The 16,361-nt window shown below is 43.9% G+C and overlaps 1 protein-coding gene across 1 annotated transcript in view; it reads left to right on the forward strand.

The window, feature by feature from the left end:
- Nucleotides 1-4,055, forward strand: part of LOC138369791 (C-type lectin 1-like) — a 35,561-nt gene extending 31,506 nt beyond the window's left edge. Inside the window, exon 3 of the mRNA XM_069333418.1 lies at nucleotides 1,264-4,055. Within this exon, the coding sequence (XP_069189519.1) occupies nucleotides 1,264-1,493 (230 nt within the window). The 3' untranslated portion in view covers nucleotides 1,494-4,055. The remainder of the gene's footprint in view (nucleotides 1-1,263) is intronic.
- Nucleotides 4,056-16,361: the final 12,306 nt, after the last annotated feature.

Below are 16,361 nucleotides of genomic sequence, written 5' to 3' on the forward strand. Positions count from 1 at the left end.
TTGGGCATGGTATTTTATCAAATCACCTCATTCTTTGGAGCACACGTGTGGAACACAAATGCGAACAAGCCTGAACGGTCTCCAGGCATATATGCAACTGAAAACTCGGCGGAAGGATGGGGAATTAGCCTCGGCTACCATCCTCTTTTGTCCGGTCGCGTTGGTCGGGTGGTTAAGATGTCTTGTACGCCAGATGCAGAGTGCTCCTGGCAGTATGGGTTCGAGTCACTTCTGGGGTGTGAGTTTTCAGTTGCATATATATGCTTGGAGACCGTTCAGGCTTGTTCGCATATATATATATATATATATATATATATATATATATATATATATATATATATATATATATATATATATATATATATATATATATATAGATATATATATAATCATTCACTAGCAAACATTAGGCTAAATCTTTATCTTCGTCATTACATGGATGGCCCATGACAGCTTCAGTAACTCGCACATTACCTTACACGCAATGTTCACTCTTTCAAGAGTCACACAAGACTCTTCCAGCGGGAGTGGAAGTCATGTGTGACACAGTGACAAATAATATCAAACTGTACAAGATTATGCAAATTATACAGTCTGCCCATCTCTCCCTCGTTTGAGTTCAAACTGTCAATTATTATATTCTTAAAATATGTATGTTCTTGCATCTCATCTTTGTTGTTTTCTCTCACCTTCTTACCGTATATAATAACACCATTTCTTGTCTTTACTGTATTAATGAACTAGGTAGTACATTCCTTCAATAGCTCTGAGAATTTTTTATCAGGTTCAGGTGAGCTACGTTCCATCAAGTACTTTGATCTACATACTCCTCTGAATCATTTCTATACTACGAGGCATTTCCTTGCATAACTGACACAACACTATTAAAAATGCAGTCAATGACTTGCTTCATTTAAAAAATGCCATGTCTAGGTAACCCACCACACTTTGTATGTGATTCTTGTTTTAAGTTGCAGTATACAGCACGTATTTAAATGCTACCATAGTTATATTAATTTATGTAAAATAATTTTTGAAAGACAAAACGATTACGGTGTTTTTATCTGATTTCAACTATTCCGATTGTAATTGCTTTGAATGCTATTGCGCATAATTGTTTTCTTTTCCTTGCATTCAATTATGCATCTGTAATTTTTATCGAGCACTGTGTGAGTGCTAAAACTGCACTGAGTGAGAATGCATGTACAAATCTAGTTAATTTTACAATATTATTACAACTGTTCTTTTGTATTCATATCACAGGACTCATTGATATTGTAGCGCATGTGGGCTTCAGGAAAGAAAGTAATGGCCCGTTTCAGTGGTTGGATGGACGCCTAGTCAACGCCGCAGACTTTGGCGCTGGTGAACCCAACAACAATGGAGAAGAGGAATACTGTGGAGAATTTCGACAGCATGTGGAACCGATGCTCAATGATATCTCCTGCTCGACTTTGGCCCGATTTCTTTGTCAATATTACCCTATCAATTGAGGATGCTGAGGCGTCTCTCAATGAAAGGGATAATTGGTTTGTTTAATCTTGTATTATTTTAATGTTTTTACGTAGTATAAATAACGGGCATTTGCAAAATCCTCTTAGTTTATTATCCTGAAAGAAACATTGTTTTAATTCATCAAAATTATGAGGTTGTTAGAGAGTGAAAAGCTTATTATAACACGAATTAGGGGGTGAGAGTCTTGTAATAGTTAAGATTCTTGAAATAGCTTTGAATCTAACAATAGCTGTGAGCTTTGCACTACCTGAAAGTCTTTCACAATTTCCGAGTCTTACCCTATCTCCGAGTCTTACAATATCTCTGAGTCTTACACTATCGCTGAGTCTTACACTATCTCTGAGTCTTACACTACGAGTCTTACTCTGGCTGTGAGTGTTGCACTGGCTGTGAGTGTTATACTGGCTGTGAGTGTTCCAAAGGCTGTGAGTATTGCACTGGCCGTGAGTGTTAAACTGCTGTGATTTTTGCACTTGCTGTGAGTCTTGCACTGGCTGCAAGTGTTTCACTGACTATGAGTGTTTCCCTGGCTGTGAGTGTTGCACTGGCTATGAGTGTTGCACTTACTGCGAGTGTTGCACTAGCTGTGAATGTTTCACTGGCTGTGTGTTTACCTGGCTGTGAGTCTTGCACTGGCCGCAAGTGTTTCATTGGCTGTGAGTGTTTCCATGGTTCTGAGTGTTCCAAAGGCTGTGAGTGTTGCACTGGCTGTGAGTCTTGCCTTGGCTGGGAGTGTTGAACTGGTTGTGAGTGTTGAACTGGCTGTGAATGTGGCACTGGCTGTGAGTGTTGCACTAGCTGTGAGTGTTGTACTGGTTGTGAGTGTTTAACTGGTTGTGAGTCTTGTACTGGAGGTGAGTGTTGCACTGGCTGTGAGTCTTGCACTGAATATGAGTGTTGCACTGAATATGAGTGTTTCACTGGCTGTGAGTCTTGCACTGGCTGTGAGTGTTGAACTGGCTGTGAGTCTTGCACTGGCTATGAGTGTTGTACTGGCTTTGAGTGTTGCACAGGCGCGAGTGTATTACTGGCTGCGTGTCTTGCACTGACTGTGAGAGTTGCAAGACAGATTGCTCTAGCTGTGAGTGTTCCACTGCCTGTGAGTCTTGTACTGGCTTTCAATGTATCACTGGCTGTGAGTGTTGTTCTGGCTGTGAGTGTTGCATTGGCTGTGAGTGCTTCACTGGTTGAGTCTTGCACTGGCTGTGAGTCTTGCAAAGGCTGTGAGTCTTGCACTGACTGTGGGTCTTGCAAAGGCTGTGAGTATTGCATTGCTGTGAGTGTTGCAAAGGTTGTGAGTGTTGCACTTATCGTGAGTGTTGCATTTGCATTGAGTATATAACTGGGTGTGAGTGTTGCACTGGCTGTGAGTGTTTCACTGGATGTAAGTGTTTCACTTGCTACGAGTCTTGCACTGGCTGTGAGTGTTGCACAGGCTTCGAGTGTTGTACTGGCTGTGAATGAATCACTTGGTTTTGAGCTTTTCACTTGGTGTGAGTATTTCATTGGTTTCTATAGTTGCACTGGCTATGAGAATTTTACTGTCTGTGAGTGTTTCACTGGCTGAGAGTGTTGCACTGACTGTGATTGCTGCACTGACTGTAAGTGTTTCACTGGAAGCAAGTGTTGCTTTGGCTGAGAGGTGGTGGTGGTGCCCTTGAGGACATCAGCCTCTCTTCCATGGAGCAGCACTCTGTGCTCTGAAAATAAAAGATGGGGGAATCAGGCCCAATGCCATTGGCAACACCCTCCAACGCCTCAAAGCTAAGGCAGCAGTGAGGTCAATCAGTCAGGAACAGTCACCTTACTGAAAGATAATCAGTTCAGGATTGGGATCCCCCTAGGCTGTGAAGCTGCAGCATATGCAGCGCTACCAATCTCTTCGTTGTCAATCTCTCAAACCGAAAGGCCCTAGTCAAGCTTGACTTTAAAATTACATTAAATGATGTCAGAAGAAACGCTTCTCTGTCTATTTTGCTTATGCAGAAGATGTTCACCAGTTTGTTTTCGTCGCCTGTAGAGGAAACGCCGTTCTCATTCCAGCTTGCATTTTTTCTCTCTCTCTCTCCTTAGTGGTATGTGACTTTAATTTTTTTCTAATGCTACTTTGCCTATTTTCTCAAAGCAATGGATTAATTTTCCATTATATATCTCTTGAAATTGTGCCTGTATTATCTAGCTCTTGGAGTTGTACCTGTATTATCTAGCTCTTGGAATTGTGCCTGTATTATCTAGCTCTTGGAGTTGTGCCTGTATTATCTAGCTCTTGGAGTTATACCTGTATTATCTAGCTCTTGGAGTTGTGCCTGTATTATCTGGCTCTTGGAGTTATACCTGTATTATCTAGCTCTAGGAGTTGTGCCACTGTAACCCGCAGCTAAACTACAACCAAGTCACCTCAGAGGTTGCTGGAGGTTATAAACAGCAACGGAGGATAAGCAAGATATTGATTGTTGGGGAGGACGTCGAACGGATTTCTTGTTTGTCTGTTTATAAATATGGGTTCTCTCTGATTGTTATCAATAAATGTATATAACTATGTTATGTCGGTTAACTATCCTACAAATATCAAGGTACATTAGATGTGATGGTGATATCATAATGTATGATAGTCAACTAACAAATCCACAAAGACTGTGACGAGGATTCGAATCTGCGTCCAAGAGCATCCCAGACGCTGGCCTAATTATATTATTTAAAACACTTTAGCGCACCTGGGTCGTAAATAAACGACGGGTAAATATCGGTATTTTGACCACTAGTTGCTGTAGCGTCGTAAATTTACGCGCGATTAAAATCCAATCTAAATTTGTATAAAATCCAATTCTTATTCGATCGACTTGGGGATAGTATGAAAATGTTTACCATTAAATTTCCGTTTTCTCTAATAGGCACATGGCCTATTTAGGAGAACGGCATTGTATTGTAAGTTAGTGGAAAGACTATTGTATTGTTGACACGGCGATTGTAATCGCCCACTTCACACACTCTTGGTGTGGGCCGCGATCATGATTCTACCTTTATATGCATATGTCCGTGTAGGGAATTTAATTGCGATCACAGTGATACCAAATTTAACGCTGTTATACAAGTGTAGAGTTGACAACCCAGAAAAGAATAGAAACATTTCGTCGCTGTTTTGAGCTCACGGCTAGTGATCGATGTAGTCCTTTAGCTTTTTGTATGATTTAACTCATGCTTTGGTGACATATACATATGTTTTTATAGATCATTCCATTGCGAACACATTGGTACAAAAATGAAGTCTGTACATCGAAAATTAAGGTCAGGACAGCGAAAAGAGTATGCACTTTTCAGTGTTGCCGCTCGGTCACCCGAAAACGTCGAGCGCACCTGGGGGTACGTCCAGTCCATTTCGGGGAGGGCGTATAAGTGTTTATTCGACTTAATCCACGGCCCTTGTGGATTTATTCATTTGATGCATCACGTTATTGTGATTTCTGTGTGTTATGATTTTCAAGAATATTACTGGATTTTGATGGACTCTGCCTGATTTTTTTTTTATTTAAGTTCACATTTAATGGTCAATGATCACTGATATCTGCCTTTAACAATTGTCTAAAGACGTTAACAAATAATTAAATATTGTAATGGATATAAAAAAAATGGAATATAGTCACGCAAATTGCCAATTATATTTAACCATCCCTACGGGTCAAAGTCTCATTGCGGCGGGATAATGTCAATTTCATCTTGTAGCAGAGAGTAGTTTGCCAACTCCACCACTTGATCCACACCACTTCTTCACAAGGTGGGATGTAGCACACACAAGGAACAACGGATTCAAGCTCAAGAAGACACAATGTAAGACAGTAAACAAAAGGTGTTTTTCACCAATAGGGTTATAAACTCATGGAACATCCTTTCAGCCGCTGCCAAAAACGGTAAAACTCTAATTGTAATTATAAGATCCAGCCGAATTGTAAGATCCAGCATGCAGAAACCATCAGGACAAATGGTGGTGGGGGAAACCTTTGACAAGCTGCTAGCTTCCTGTCCTCGTTGAAGCCATGGCTGTGTTACTGGCCCTCAGGTATATCAAATAAATGGATTTAAACTATTTCACACAGATAGATATATTAGACGAGGAGGGTGAGTAGCCATATATATTAGGGCAAATTTGAAACGTAATCTCAAAGAGGGAATCAAAACTGAGCCACACACAGAAAGTATTAGGATAGAATTAAATGAAAAAGCAAATAATCGTATAATAGGAGTTATGTACAGGCCACCAAACTTAAGAGAGGATGGAAGCAAAGCACCTATGGGATGAAATATCTAGAGCATCTAGGTCTAACAGTATTTGTGTCACGGGTGACTTTAATTTTGGTGGAATAAATTGATTTAACAGAACAGAGAATAATGAAGCAGAAGATTTTCTAGAATTAATTGACGATTGCTCTCTTATGCAACACATTAAGGCACCAAAGCGGGAAAATAATATTTTAAATTTAGTGTTAAATAACAGGGAAACACAAATTAATGACATCGAAATAGGGAGTGAGCAAAGGAACAGTGATCACAAAGAAATCAGATTTAGCATAGAATGGAATAGATCTGTAGAAGAAAATTATGTCAAAGTGTCAGCGTTTCGAAAAGCTGATTTTATTAGCCTAATATTTCTTTTTGGTCAAATAGATTGGAATGTCTTGGGCATGGGGGATGGGCAGGTCCTGGAGCGAGACCTGGAAACCAGCGATAGGTGACGTAAAAAGGGATTTCGATATGGATTCAAAATATAACTTATTTAAAAATATTCTAAGCAAAGCACAGGAACGTAGTATACGATAGAAATTGAATAGAACGAATAATAATGACCCAAAATGAATATCAAAGGATCTGAAGAACCTTATAGGTAGAAAGAGATTAGGAATGGGGAAGTCAGTTTAGAACAGGTATTCGTACAACTGGTTAGAAATGTTAAAAAACAGATAAGGAGGGCAAAAAAAAAAAACTGTGAAGTTCGTATAGCACGACAAAGAAAGGCAAATCCTAAAGGTTTTTTCAGTTATATCGAACAAAGATTAGGGAAATGATAGGTCCATTAAAAACTGAGACAGGTCAGATAACGGATAATAACGAAGAGATAAGTAGTATCTTCAATAAATATTTTATCTCTATATTTACTAAAGAGGAACTTAACACTATACCTTCAGCCGAACAAGTCTATGTGGGTGGGAACGAGGACAGGTTGACTAGTTTAGCAGTTACCAGGGAGGATATTATTAAACAAATAATAAAACTCAAACCAAACAAATCCCCAGAGCCGGATGAAATGTTTGCCAGGGTGCTTACAGAATGCAAAGAGGATCTTTGCGATCCATTATCTACCATATTTAATAAATCAATAGAGTCAGGCAGAGTGCCAGAGTCATGGAACGTTGAAAATGTGGTACCAGTTTTTAGAAAAGGAGATAGATCACTTGCGTCAAACTATCGGCCAATTAGCCTAACGACTATTGTGGAAAAGTTATTTGAATCGATATTTACAAATACAATTCGTCTTCATCTTGAAAAACATAAATTAATAAATGATTCTCAACATGGTTTTACAAATGGCCGTTTATGTTTGACAAATCTGATATCATTTTAATCCAGCATAGTTGAGGCAGTTGATGGTGGTAAGGATTGTGATGTTGGGAACCTTGACTTTAACAAAGATTTTGATACAGTGCCACATGAAAGCCTGATTAAAAAGACGGAGGCTCATGGTATTGGGGTTGCTATGTTAAATTGGATTAGGGCTAGGCAATTCAAAAGGAAGCAGAGAATTAGTATAAATGGGGATAAGTCAGAGTGGGAAAATGTGGTAAGTGGAGTACCTCAAGGCTCTGTCCTGTCCTGAGTCTTGCAATCGCTGTGAGTGTTTCAATCGCATTGAGTGTTTCTCTGGCTGTGAGTATTTCCCTGGCTTTGAGTGTAGCGCTGGTTGTGAGTGTTGCACTGGTTCTGAGTGTTGCACTGGCTGTGAGTGTTGCACTGGCTGTGAGGCTTGCACTGGCTATGATTCTTGCACTGGCTTGGAGTGTTTCACTAACTGTGATTGTTCCATTGACTGTGAGGGTTGCACTGACGGATAGTGTTGCACTGGCAGTGAGTGTTGCACTGGCCGTGAGTGTTGCACTGGATTTGAGTCTTCCAATAGCTGTGAGTCTTGCACTGACTGTGAGTCTTGCACTGGCTTTGAGTCTTGCACTGGCTGTGAGTCTTGCACTGGTTGTGAGTCTTACACTGGATGTGAGTCTTATACTGGAGGTGAGTGTTTCATTCACTCTGAGTGTTGCACTGGGTGAGAGTGTTGCACTGGCTGTAATTCTTCCAATAGTTGTGAGTCTTACACAGGTTTTGAATGTTTTACTGACTTTGAGTGTTTCACTGGCTGAAAGTGTTGCACTGGCTGTGAGTATTTTACTTGTTGTGACTATTGCACTGGCTGTGAGTGTTTCAATGGATGTGAGTCTTACACTGGCTGTGAGTATTGTACTGGCTGTGAGGTTTGCACTGGTTCTGTGTGTTGCACTGGCTGTATGAGTTGCACTGGCTGTGAGTCTTGCAATGGTTGTGAGTGTTTCACTGGCTGTGAGTATTTCCCTGGCTTTTAGTGTAGCGCTGGTTGTGAGTGTTGCACTGGTTGGTAGTGTTGCACTGGCTGTGAGTGTTGCACTGGCTGTGAGTGTTGCACTGACTTTGAGTGTTGCACTGGCTGTGAGGCTTGCACTGGCTTTGAGTCTTGCACTAGCTGTGAGTGTTGCACTGGCTGTTAGCGTTGCACTGGCTGTGAGGTTTGCACTGGCTTTGAGTCTTGCTTTAGCTTTCAGTGTTTCACTGCCTGTGATTGTTCCATTGACTGTAACTGTTTCACTGGCAGGGAGTGTTGCAGTGGCTTTGAGTGTTGCACTGACTGAGAGTGTTGCAGTGACTGAGAGTGTGAACTGACAGTGAGTGTTGCACTGGCTGTGAGTGTTGCACTGGCTGCGAATCTTCCAATAGCTGTGAGTCTTACACTGGTTATCTTGAGGTTATCTTGAGCTGATTTCGGGGCTTTAGCGTCCCCGCGGCCCGTCCTCGACCAGGCCTCCACCCCCAGGAAGCAGCCCGTGACAGCTGACTAACTCCCAGGTACCTATTTACTGCTAGGTAACAGGGGCATTCAGGGTGAAAGAAACTTTGCTCATTTGTTTCTGCCTGGTGCGGGAATCGAACCCGCGCCGTAGAATTACGAGTCTTGCGCGCTATCCACCAAGCTACCAGGCCCCCTCCACCAGGCTACCAGGCAAGACTCAATGGCTGTGAGTCTTGCACTGGCTGTGAGTCTTTCACTGGATTTGAGTATTTCACTTGCTGTGAGTATTGCACTGGCTGTGAGTGTTTCACTGGATGTGTGTCTTGCACTGGCTATGAGTATTGCACTGGCTGTGAGGTTTGCACTGATTGTGAGTGTTGCACTGGTTGTGAGTGTTGCACTGTCTTTGAGTGTTTCACTAGCTGCGAGTATTGCATTGGTTGTTTGTGATACACTGGCTGTGAGTGTTTCACTGACTTTGAGTGTTTCACTGGCTGTGAGTGTTGCACTATATTTGAGATTTTCACTGGCTGCGAATATTGCACCGGCTTTGAGTGTTGCACTGGATATGAGAGTTGCACTGGCTCTGAGTAGTACAATGGTTTTGATGGTTGCATTGGCTGTGAGTCTTCCACTTGCTGCGAGTGTTGCACTAGAATGAATGTTGCACTGGCTGTGAGTGTTGCACTGGCTGTGAGTGTTGCCCTGGCTATAAGTGTTGCAGAGGCTGTGAACATTGCAAGTGCTGTGAGTGTTGCACTAGCTGTGAGTTTTACACTGAGTGTGATTGTTTTCTATTCTGTGAGATTTGCACTGGCTGTTAACTTTGCACTGGCTGTGAGTGTTGCACTGGCTGTGAGTGTTGCACTGGATTTGAGTGTTGCACTGGGTGTGAGTGTTGCACTGGGTGTGAGTGTTGCACTAGCTGTGAGTGTTTCACTAGCTGTGAGTGTTGCAAAGCCTGTCTTCGTTTCACTGCCTGAGACTGCTGCAGATGCTATTAGTGTTTCATTGACTGTGAGAGTTGCACTGGCTGTGAGAGTTGCACTGACTTTGAGGTTGAACTGTCTGCGAGTGTTGAACTGCCTGTGAGTCTTGCACAGGCTGTGAGTATTGCACTGGCTGCGAGTTTTGTACTGGCTGTCATTCACTGGCAGTGAGTGTTGCAATGACTGTGAGTGTTGCACTGGTTTTGAGTGTTGCAATGGCTGTGAGTATTGCACCGGCTTCGAGTGTTGCACTGGATATGAGTGTTACACTGGCTGTGAGTGTTGAAATGACTTTGAGGGTTGCACTTGCTGTGAGTCTTGCATTTGCTGCGAATATTGCACTGACTGAGAGTGTTGCACGGGAATGAGTGTTGCACTGGCTGCGAGTGTTACTCTGGCTATGAGTGTTGCACTGGCTGTGGGTGTTTCGTTGGCTGTGAGGGTCTTACTGGAAGTGAGTGTTTCACTGGCTGCTAGTGTTTTACTGGCTGTGAATGTTGCAAAGGCTGTGAGTGTTTCACAGGCTGTGAGTGTTTCACTGACTGTGAGTGTTTCACTGGATGTGAGTGTTGCAGTGGCTGTGAGTGTTTCACTGGCTGTGAGTGTTGCACTAGGTGTGAGTTTTACTCTGTGAGTGTTGAAAATGTTATGAGTGTTTCCATTTCTGTGAGTGCTGCACGGGATGTGAGTTTTGCTCTGACTGTAAGTGTTGCACTGGCTGTGAGAGTTGTACAATATTTGAGTGTTGCACTGGCCGTGAGTGTTGCACTGGGTGTGAGTTTTGCTCTGGCTTTGAAAGTTGCACTTGCCGTGAGTGTTGCACTGGCTCTAAGTGTTGCACTGGCTTTGAGTGTTTCACTGGTTTTAAGTGTTGCACTCGTTGCGAGTGTTTCCCTGGCTGTGAGTGTTTCCTTGGCTGTGAGTGTTTCCTGTGCTTAGATTATTGCAGTGGCTGTGAGTGTTTCACTGGCTGGGAGTTTTTTCACTGGCTGTGAGTGTTGCAAAGGCTCTCAGTGTTTCATTGGCTGATATTGCTGCAAAGGCTGTCCGAGTTTCACTGACTGTGAGTATTGCACTGGCTGTGAGTGTTGATGTAGCTGTGAGTGTTGCACTGACTGTGAGTGCTGCACTGGCTGTGAGAGTGGCACTGGCTGTGAGTTTTGCACAGAATGTGTTTCACTGGCTGTGAGTGTTGCACTGGCTTTGAGTGTTACACAGACTGTGAGCGTTGCAAAAGTTATGTGTGTTTCCCCTGGCTGTGAGTGTTGCACTGACTGTGAGTGTTGCACTGGCTTTGAGTGGTGCACTGGATGTGTGTTTCTCTTTCTGTGAGTGTTGCACTGACTGGGATTGTTTCACTGGATGTGAGTGTTGCACTGGCTGTGAGTGTTGCAATGGCTGTGAGTGTTGCACAGGCTGTAAGTGTTGAACTGGCTGTGTTTCATTGGCTGTGAATGTAGCAAAGGCTGTGAGTGTTTCACTGGCTATGACTGTTGCACTAGGTGGGAGTTTTACTCTGTGAGTGTTGCGAAGGTTGTGAGTTTTCCCTTTCTGTGAGTGTTGCTCTGGCTTTGAGTGTTGCACTGGCTTTAATTGTTGCACTGGTCGTGAGTGTTGCACTAGCTGTGAGTTTTGCACAGGCTGCGAGTGTTCCACTGGCTTTGAGTGTTTCATTGGTTGTGAGTGTTTCACTGGCTTTGAGTGTTTCACTGGTTGTGTGTTTCACTTTCTTTGAGTGTTGCACTGACTGTGATTGTTTCACTGGATGTGAGTGTTGCACTGGTAATGAGTGTTGTACTAGCTATGAGTGTTGCACTTGCAGTGAGAGTTGCAATGGCTGTGAGTGTTGCACAGGCTGTGAGTGTTGATCTGGCTGTGTTTCATTGGCTGTGAATGTTGCTAAGGATGCGAGTGTTTCACTGGCAATGACTGTTGCACTAGGTGGGAGTTTTACTCTGTGAGTGTTGCAAAGGTTGTGAGTGTTTCCGTTTCTGTGAGTTTTGCACTGGCTGTGAGTGTTGCACTGACTATGAGTGTTGAAAAGGATATGAGTGTTGCACTGGCCATGAGTGTTCCACTGGCTGTGAGTATTGCACTGGTTTTAAGTGTTGCACTTGTTGTGAGTGTTTCCTTGGCGGTGAGTGTTTCACTGGCTGAGAGTGCTGCAAAGGCTGCCAGTGTTTCACTGACTGTGAGTGTTGCACTGACTTTGAGTGTTGAACTGTCTGTGAGTGTTGAACTAGCTGTGAGTGTTGCACTGGCTGTAAGTGTTGCACTGACTGTGAGTGTTGCACTGGCTGTGTTTCACTGGCAGTGTTTCACTGGCTGTGAGTGTTTCAATGGCTGTGAGTGTCTCACTGGCTGTGAGTGGTCCAATGGCTGTGAGTGTTACACTGACTGTGAGTGTTGCAAAGGTTATGATTGGTTTTCTTGTCCGTCAGTGATGCACTGGTTGTGAGAGTTGCACTGGCTGTGAGTGTTGCACTGGCTGTGAATTTTGCACTGGATGTGAGTATGACACTGGCTTTGAGTGTTGCACTGGATGTGAGTGTTGCACTGGCTGTGAATGTTGCAATGGCTGTTAGTGTTTCACTGGTTGTGAATCTTGCACTGGCTGCGAGTGTTGTACTGGCTCTGAGTGTATGACTGGCTGTGAGTGTTTCAATGGCCGTGAGTGTTTCAATGCCTGTTAGTGTTCCACTGGCTGTGAGTGTTGCAGTGGATGTGAGTGTTTCACTTGCTGTGAGTGTTTCACTGGTGGTGAGTGTTTCAGTGGCTGTGCGTGTTTCACTGGCTGTGCGTTTTTCACTGACTGTGAATGTTGAACTTGCTGTGAGTGTTGCACTGGTTGTGAGTGTTTCCTTGGCGGTGAGTGTTATAATGGCTGTGAGTGTTTCACTGGCTGAAAGTGCTGCAAAGGCTGCCAGTGTTTCACTGACTGTGAGTGTTGCACTGACTTTGAATGTTGAACTGTCTGTGAGTGTTGAACTAGCTGTAAGTGTTGCACTGACTGTGAGTGTTGCACTGGCTGTGTTTCACTGGCTGTGAGTGTTTCACTGGCTGTGAGTGTCTCACTGGCTGTGAGAGGTGCAATGGCTGTGAGTGTTACACTGACTGTGAGTGTTGCAAAGGTTATGAGTGGTTTTGTTGTCTGTCAGTGTTGCACTGGTTGTGAGTGTTGCACTGACTTTGACTGTTGCACTGGCTTTGAGTGTTGCTGTGGCTGTGAGTGTTGCACTGGCTGTGAATTTTGCACTGGATGTGAGTATGACACTGGCTTTGAGTGTTGCACTGGATGTGAGTGTTGCACTGGCTGTGAATGTTGCAATGGCTGTTAGTGTTTCACTGGCTAAGAGTATTTCACTGGTTGTGAATCTTGCACTGGCTGCGAGTGTTGCACTGGCTGTGAGTGTTTCACTGGCTGTGAGTCTTGCACTGGCTGTAATTGTTTCACTGGATGTGAGTCTTTCACTGACTGTGCGTGTTTCACTGGCTGTGAGTGTTGCACTGTTTTTGAGTGTTTCACTGGCTGCGAGTGTTGCACTGGCTGCAATCGTTTCCTTTGCTGTGAGTGTTTCACTGGCTGTGAGTGTTTAACTTGCTATGAGTGTTGCACTGGCTGCGAGTGTTGTACTGGCTCTGAGTGTATCACTGGCTGTGAGTGTTTCAATGACCGTGAGTGTTTCAATGGCTGTGAGTGTTTCACTGGCTGTGAGTGTTGCAGTGGATGTGAGTGTTTCACTGGCTGTGAGTGTTTCACTAGCGGTGAGTGTTTCACTGGCTGTGCGTTTTTCACTGGCTGTGCTTGTTACACTGTCTTTGAATGCTTCACTTGGTGCGAATATTGCTCCAGCTGCGAGTGTTGCACTGGATATGAGTGTTGCTCTGGCCGTGAGTGTTTCACTGGGTGTGAGTTTTGCACTGGCTGTGAATGTTGAACTTGCTGTGAGTGTTCCACTGGCTGTGAGTGTTGCACTAGCTTTAAGTGTAGCACTGGTTGTGAGTGTTTCCTTGGCGGTGAGTGTTGTAGTGGCTGTGAGTGTTTCACTGGCTGAGAGTGCTGCAAAGGCTGCCAGTGTTTCACAGACTGTGAGTGTTGCACTGACTTTGAGTGTTGAACTGTCTGTGAGTGTTGAACTTGCTGTGAGTGTTGTACTGGCTGTAAGTGTTGCACTGATTGTGAGTGTTGCACTGGCTGTGTTTCACTGGCTGTGAGTGTTTCACTGGCTGTGAGTGTCTCACTGGCTGTGAGTGGTGCAATGGCTGTGAGTGGTGCAATGGCTGTGAGTGTTACACTGACTGTGAGTGTTGCAAAGGTTATGAGTGGTTTTCTTGTCAGTCAGTGTTGCACTGGTTGTGAATGTTGCACTGACTGTGACTGTTGCTCTGGCTTTGAGTGTTGCACTGGCTATGAGTGTTGCACTGGCTATGATTGTTGAACTGGCTGTGAATGTTGCACTGGATGTGAGTATGACACTGGCATTGAGTGTTGCACTGGATGTGAGTGTTGCACTGGCTGCGAGTGTTGCACTGGCTGTGAGTGTTTCACTGTCTTTGAGTCTTTCATCTGTTGTGAGTGTTTCACTGGCTGTGAGTGTTTAACTGGTTGTGAGTTATTTTACTGGTTGTGAGTGTTTCACTGGCTGCGAGTGTTGCACTGGCTGTGAGTGTTTCACTGTCTTTGAGTCTTTCATCTGTTGTGAGTGTTTCACTGTCTGCAAGGGTTTTACCGGTTGTGAGTGTTTCACTGGTTGTGAGTGTTTCACTGGCTTTGAGTGTTTCACTGGTTGTGAATGTTTAACTGGCTGCGAGTGTTTCACTGGCTGTGAGTGTTTCACTGGCTGTGAGTGTTTCACAGCCAGCGAGTGTTTCAATGGCTGTGAATGTTTCACTAGCTGTGAATGTTTCACTTGCTGTGAGTGTTGCACTGGCTGTGAGTGTTTCACTAGCAGTGAGTGTTTCACTGGCTTTGAGTGTTTTACTGGCTGTGAGTGTGTCACTGGCTGTGAGTGTTGCACTAGCTTTGAGTGTGTCACTGGCTGTGAGTGTTGCACTAGCTTTGAGTTTTTCTCTGGCTCTGAGTATTTCAATGGCTGTAAGTGATTCGCTGGCTGTGAGTGTTTCACTGGCTGTGAGTGTTGAACTGGCTGACAGTGTTTCACTGACTGTGATTGTTTCACTGGCTGTGAGTGTTCTCTGATGTGAGTGTTTCACTGGCTGTGACTGGTACACTGGCTGTGAGTGTTTCACTGGCAGCGGGTGTTTCCCTGACTATGATTGTTGCACTGGCTGTGATTGTTTCACTGGCTGTGATTGTTGTACTGGGTGTGATTGTTTCACTTGCTGTGAGTGTTGCACTCGCTATGAATGTTGCACTAGCTGTGGTTGTTGCTCTGGCTTTGAATGTTTCACTGGCTGTGAGTGTTACACTGGCTGCGAGTGTTTCACTGTCTGCGAGTGTTTCACTGACTGTGAGTGTTGCACTCCCTGTAAGTGTTTCACTGGCTTTGAGTGTTTCACTGGCTGCAAGTCTTGCACTAAATGTTAGTGTTTCACTGATTGCAAGTGTTTCATTGGCTGAGAGTGTTGCACTAGCTGTGAGTTTTTTCTTGCTGTGAGTGTTTCAATTGTTGTAAGTGTTCACTGTCTGTGATTGTATCACTTCCTGTGATTGCTTCACTAGCTGTGATTGTTGCACTGGCTGTGATTGTTTCACTACCTGTGAATGTTTCACTGGATAATATTGTTTCACTGTCAGTGAGTGTTACAGTGGTTGTGAGTGTTTCACTGGCTGTGAGTGTTTCACTGATTGTGAGTGTTTCATTTGCTGTGAGAGTTTCACCGGCTGCGAGTGTTATACTGGCTGAGAGTGTTTAACTGGCTTCGAGTTTTGCACTAGCTGTGAGTGTTTCACTTGTTGTAAGTGTTTCACTGGCTGTGATTGTTGCACTGGCTGTGAATTTTTCACTTGTTTTGATTGTTGCACTGGCTGTGACTGTTTCACTGGCTGTGAGTGTTTCACTTGTTGTGAGTGTTTCACTGGCTGTTATTGTTGCACTGGCTGTGATTTTTTCACTTGTTTTGATTGTTGCACTGGCTGTGACTGTTGCACTGGCTGTGATTGTTGCACTGGCTGTGATTGTTGCACTTGCTGTAATTATTTAACTGACTGTGATTGTTGCACTAGCTGTGATTTATTCAATGGCTGCGAGTGTTTCACTGACTGTGATTGTTTCCCTGGCTGTGAGTGTTTCACTGGCTGCGGCTGTTTCCCTGACTATGATTGTTTTACTGGCCGTTAGTGTTGCACTGGCTGTAAACGGTGCACTGGCTGTGATTGTTGCTCTTGTTGTGAATGTTTCACTGGCTGTGAGAGTTTCACTGACTGTGAGTGTTTCACTGGCTGCAAGTCTTGCACGGCCTACTAGTATTTCACTGATTGCAAGTGTTTCACTGGCTGAGAGTGTGGCACTGGCTGTGAGTTTTTCACTGACTGTGAGTGTTTCAATTGTTGTGAGTGTTCACTGGCTGAGAGTGTTGCACTGGCTGTGAGTGTTTCACTGGCTGCGAATGTTTCAATGGTTGTGAGTTTTTCACTTCCTGTGAGTATTTCACTGGTTGTGAATGTTTCACTGTCTATGAGAGTTTCGCCAGTTGTGAGTGTTTCACCAGTTGTGAGTGATTCACTCACTATGAGTGTTTCACTGTCTATGAGTGTTTCACCATTTGTGAGTGTTTCACACGCTGTGAGTGTTTCAATGGTTGTGAGTATT

Source organism: Procambarus clarkii, chromosome 4, assembly GCF_040958095.1.
Source record: "Procambarus clarkii isolate CNS0578487 chromosome 4, FALCON_Pclarkii_2.0, whole genome shotgun sequence".
Taxonomy (NCBI): Eukaryota; Metazoa; Arthropoda; class Malacostraca; order Decapoda; family Cambaridae; genus Procambarus; species Procambarus clarkii.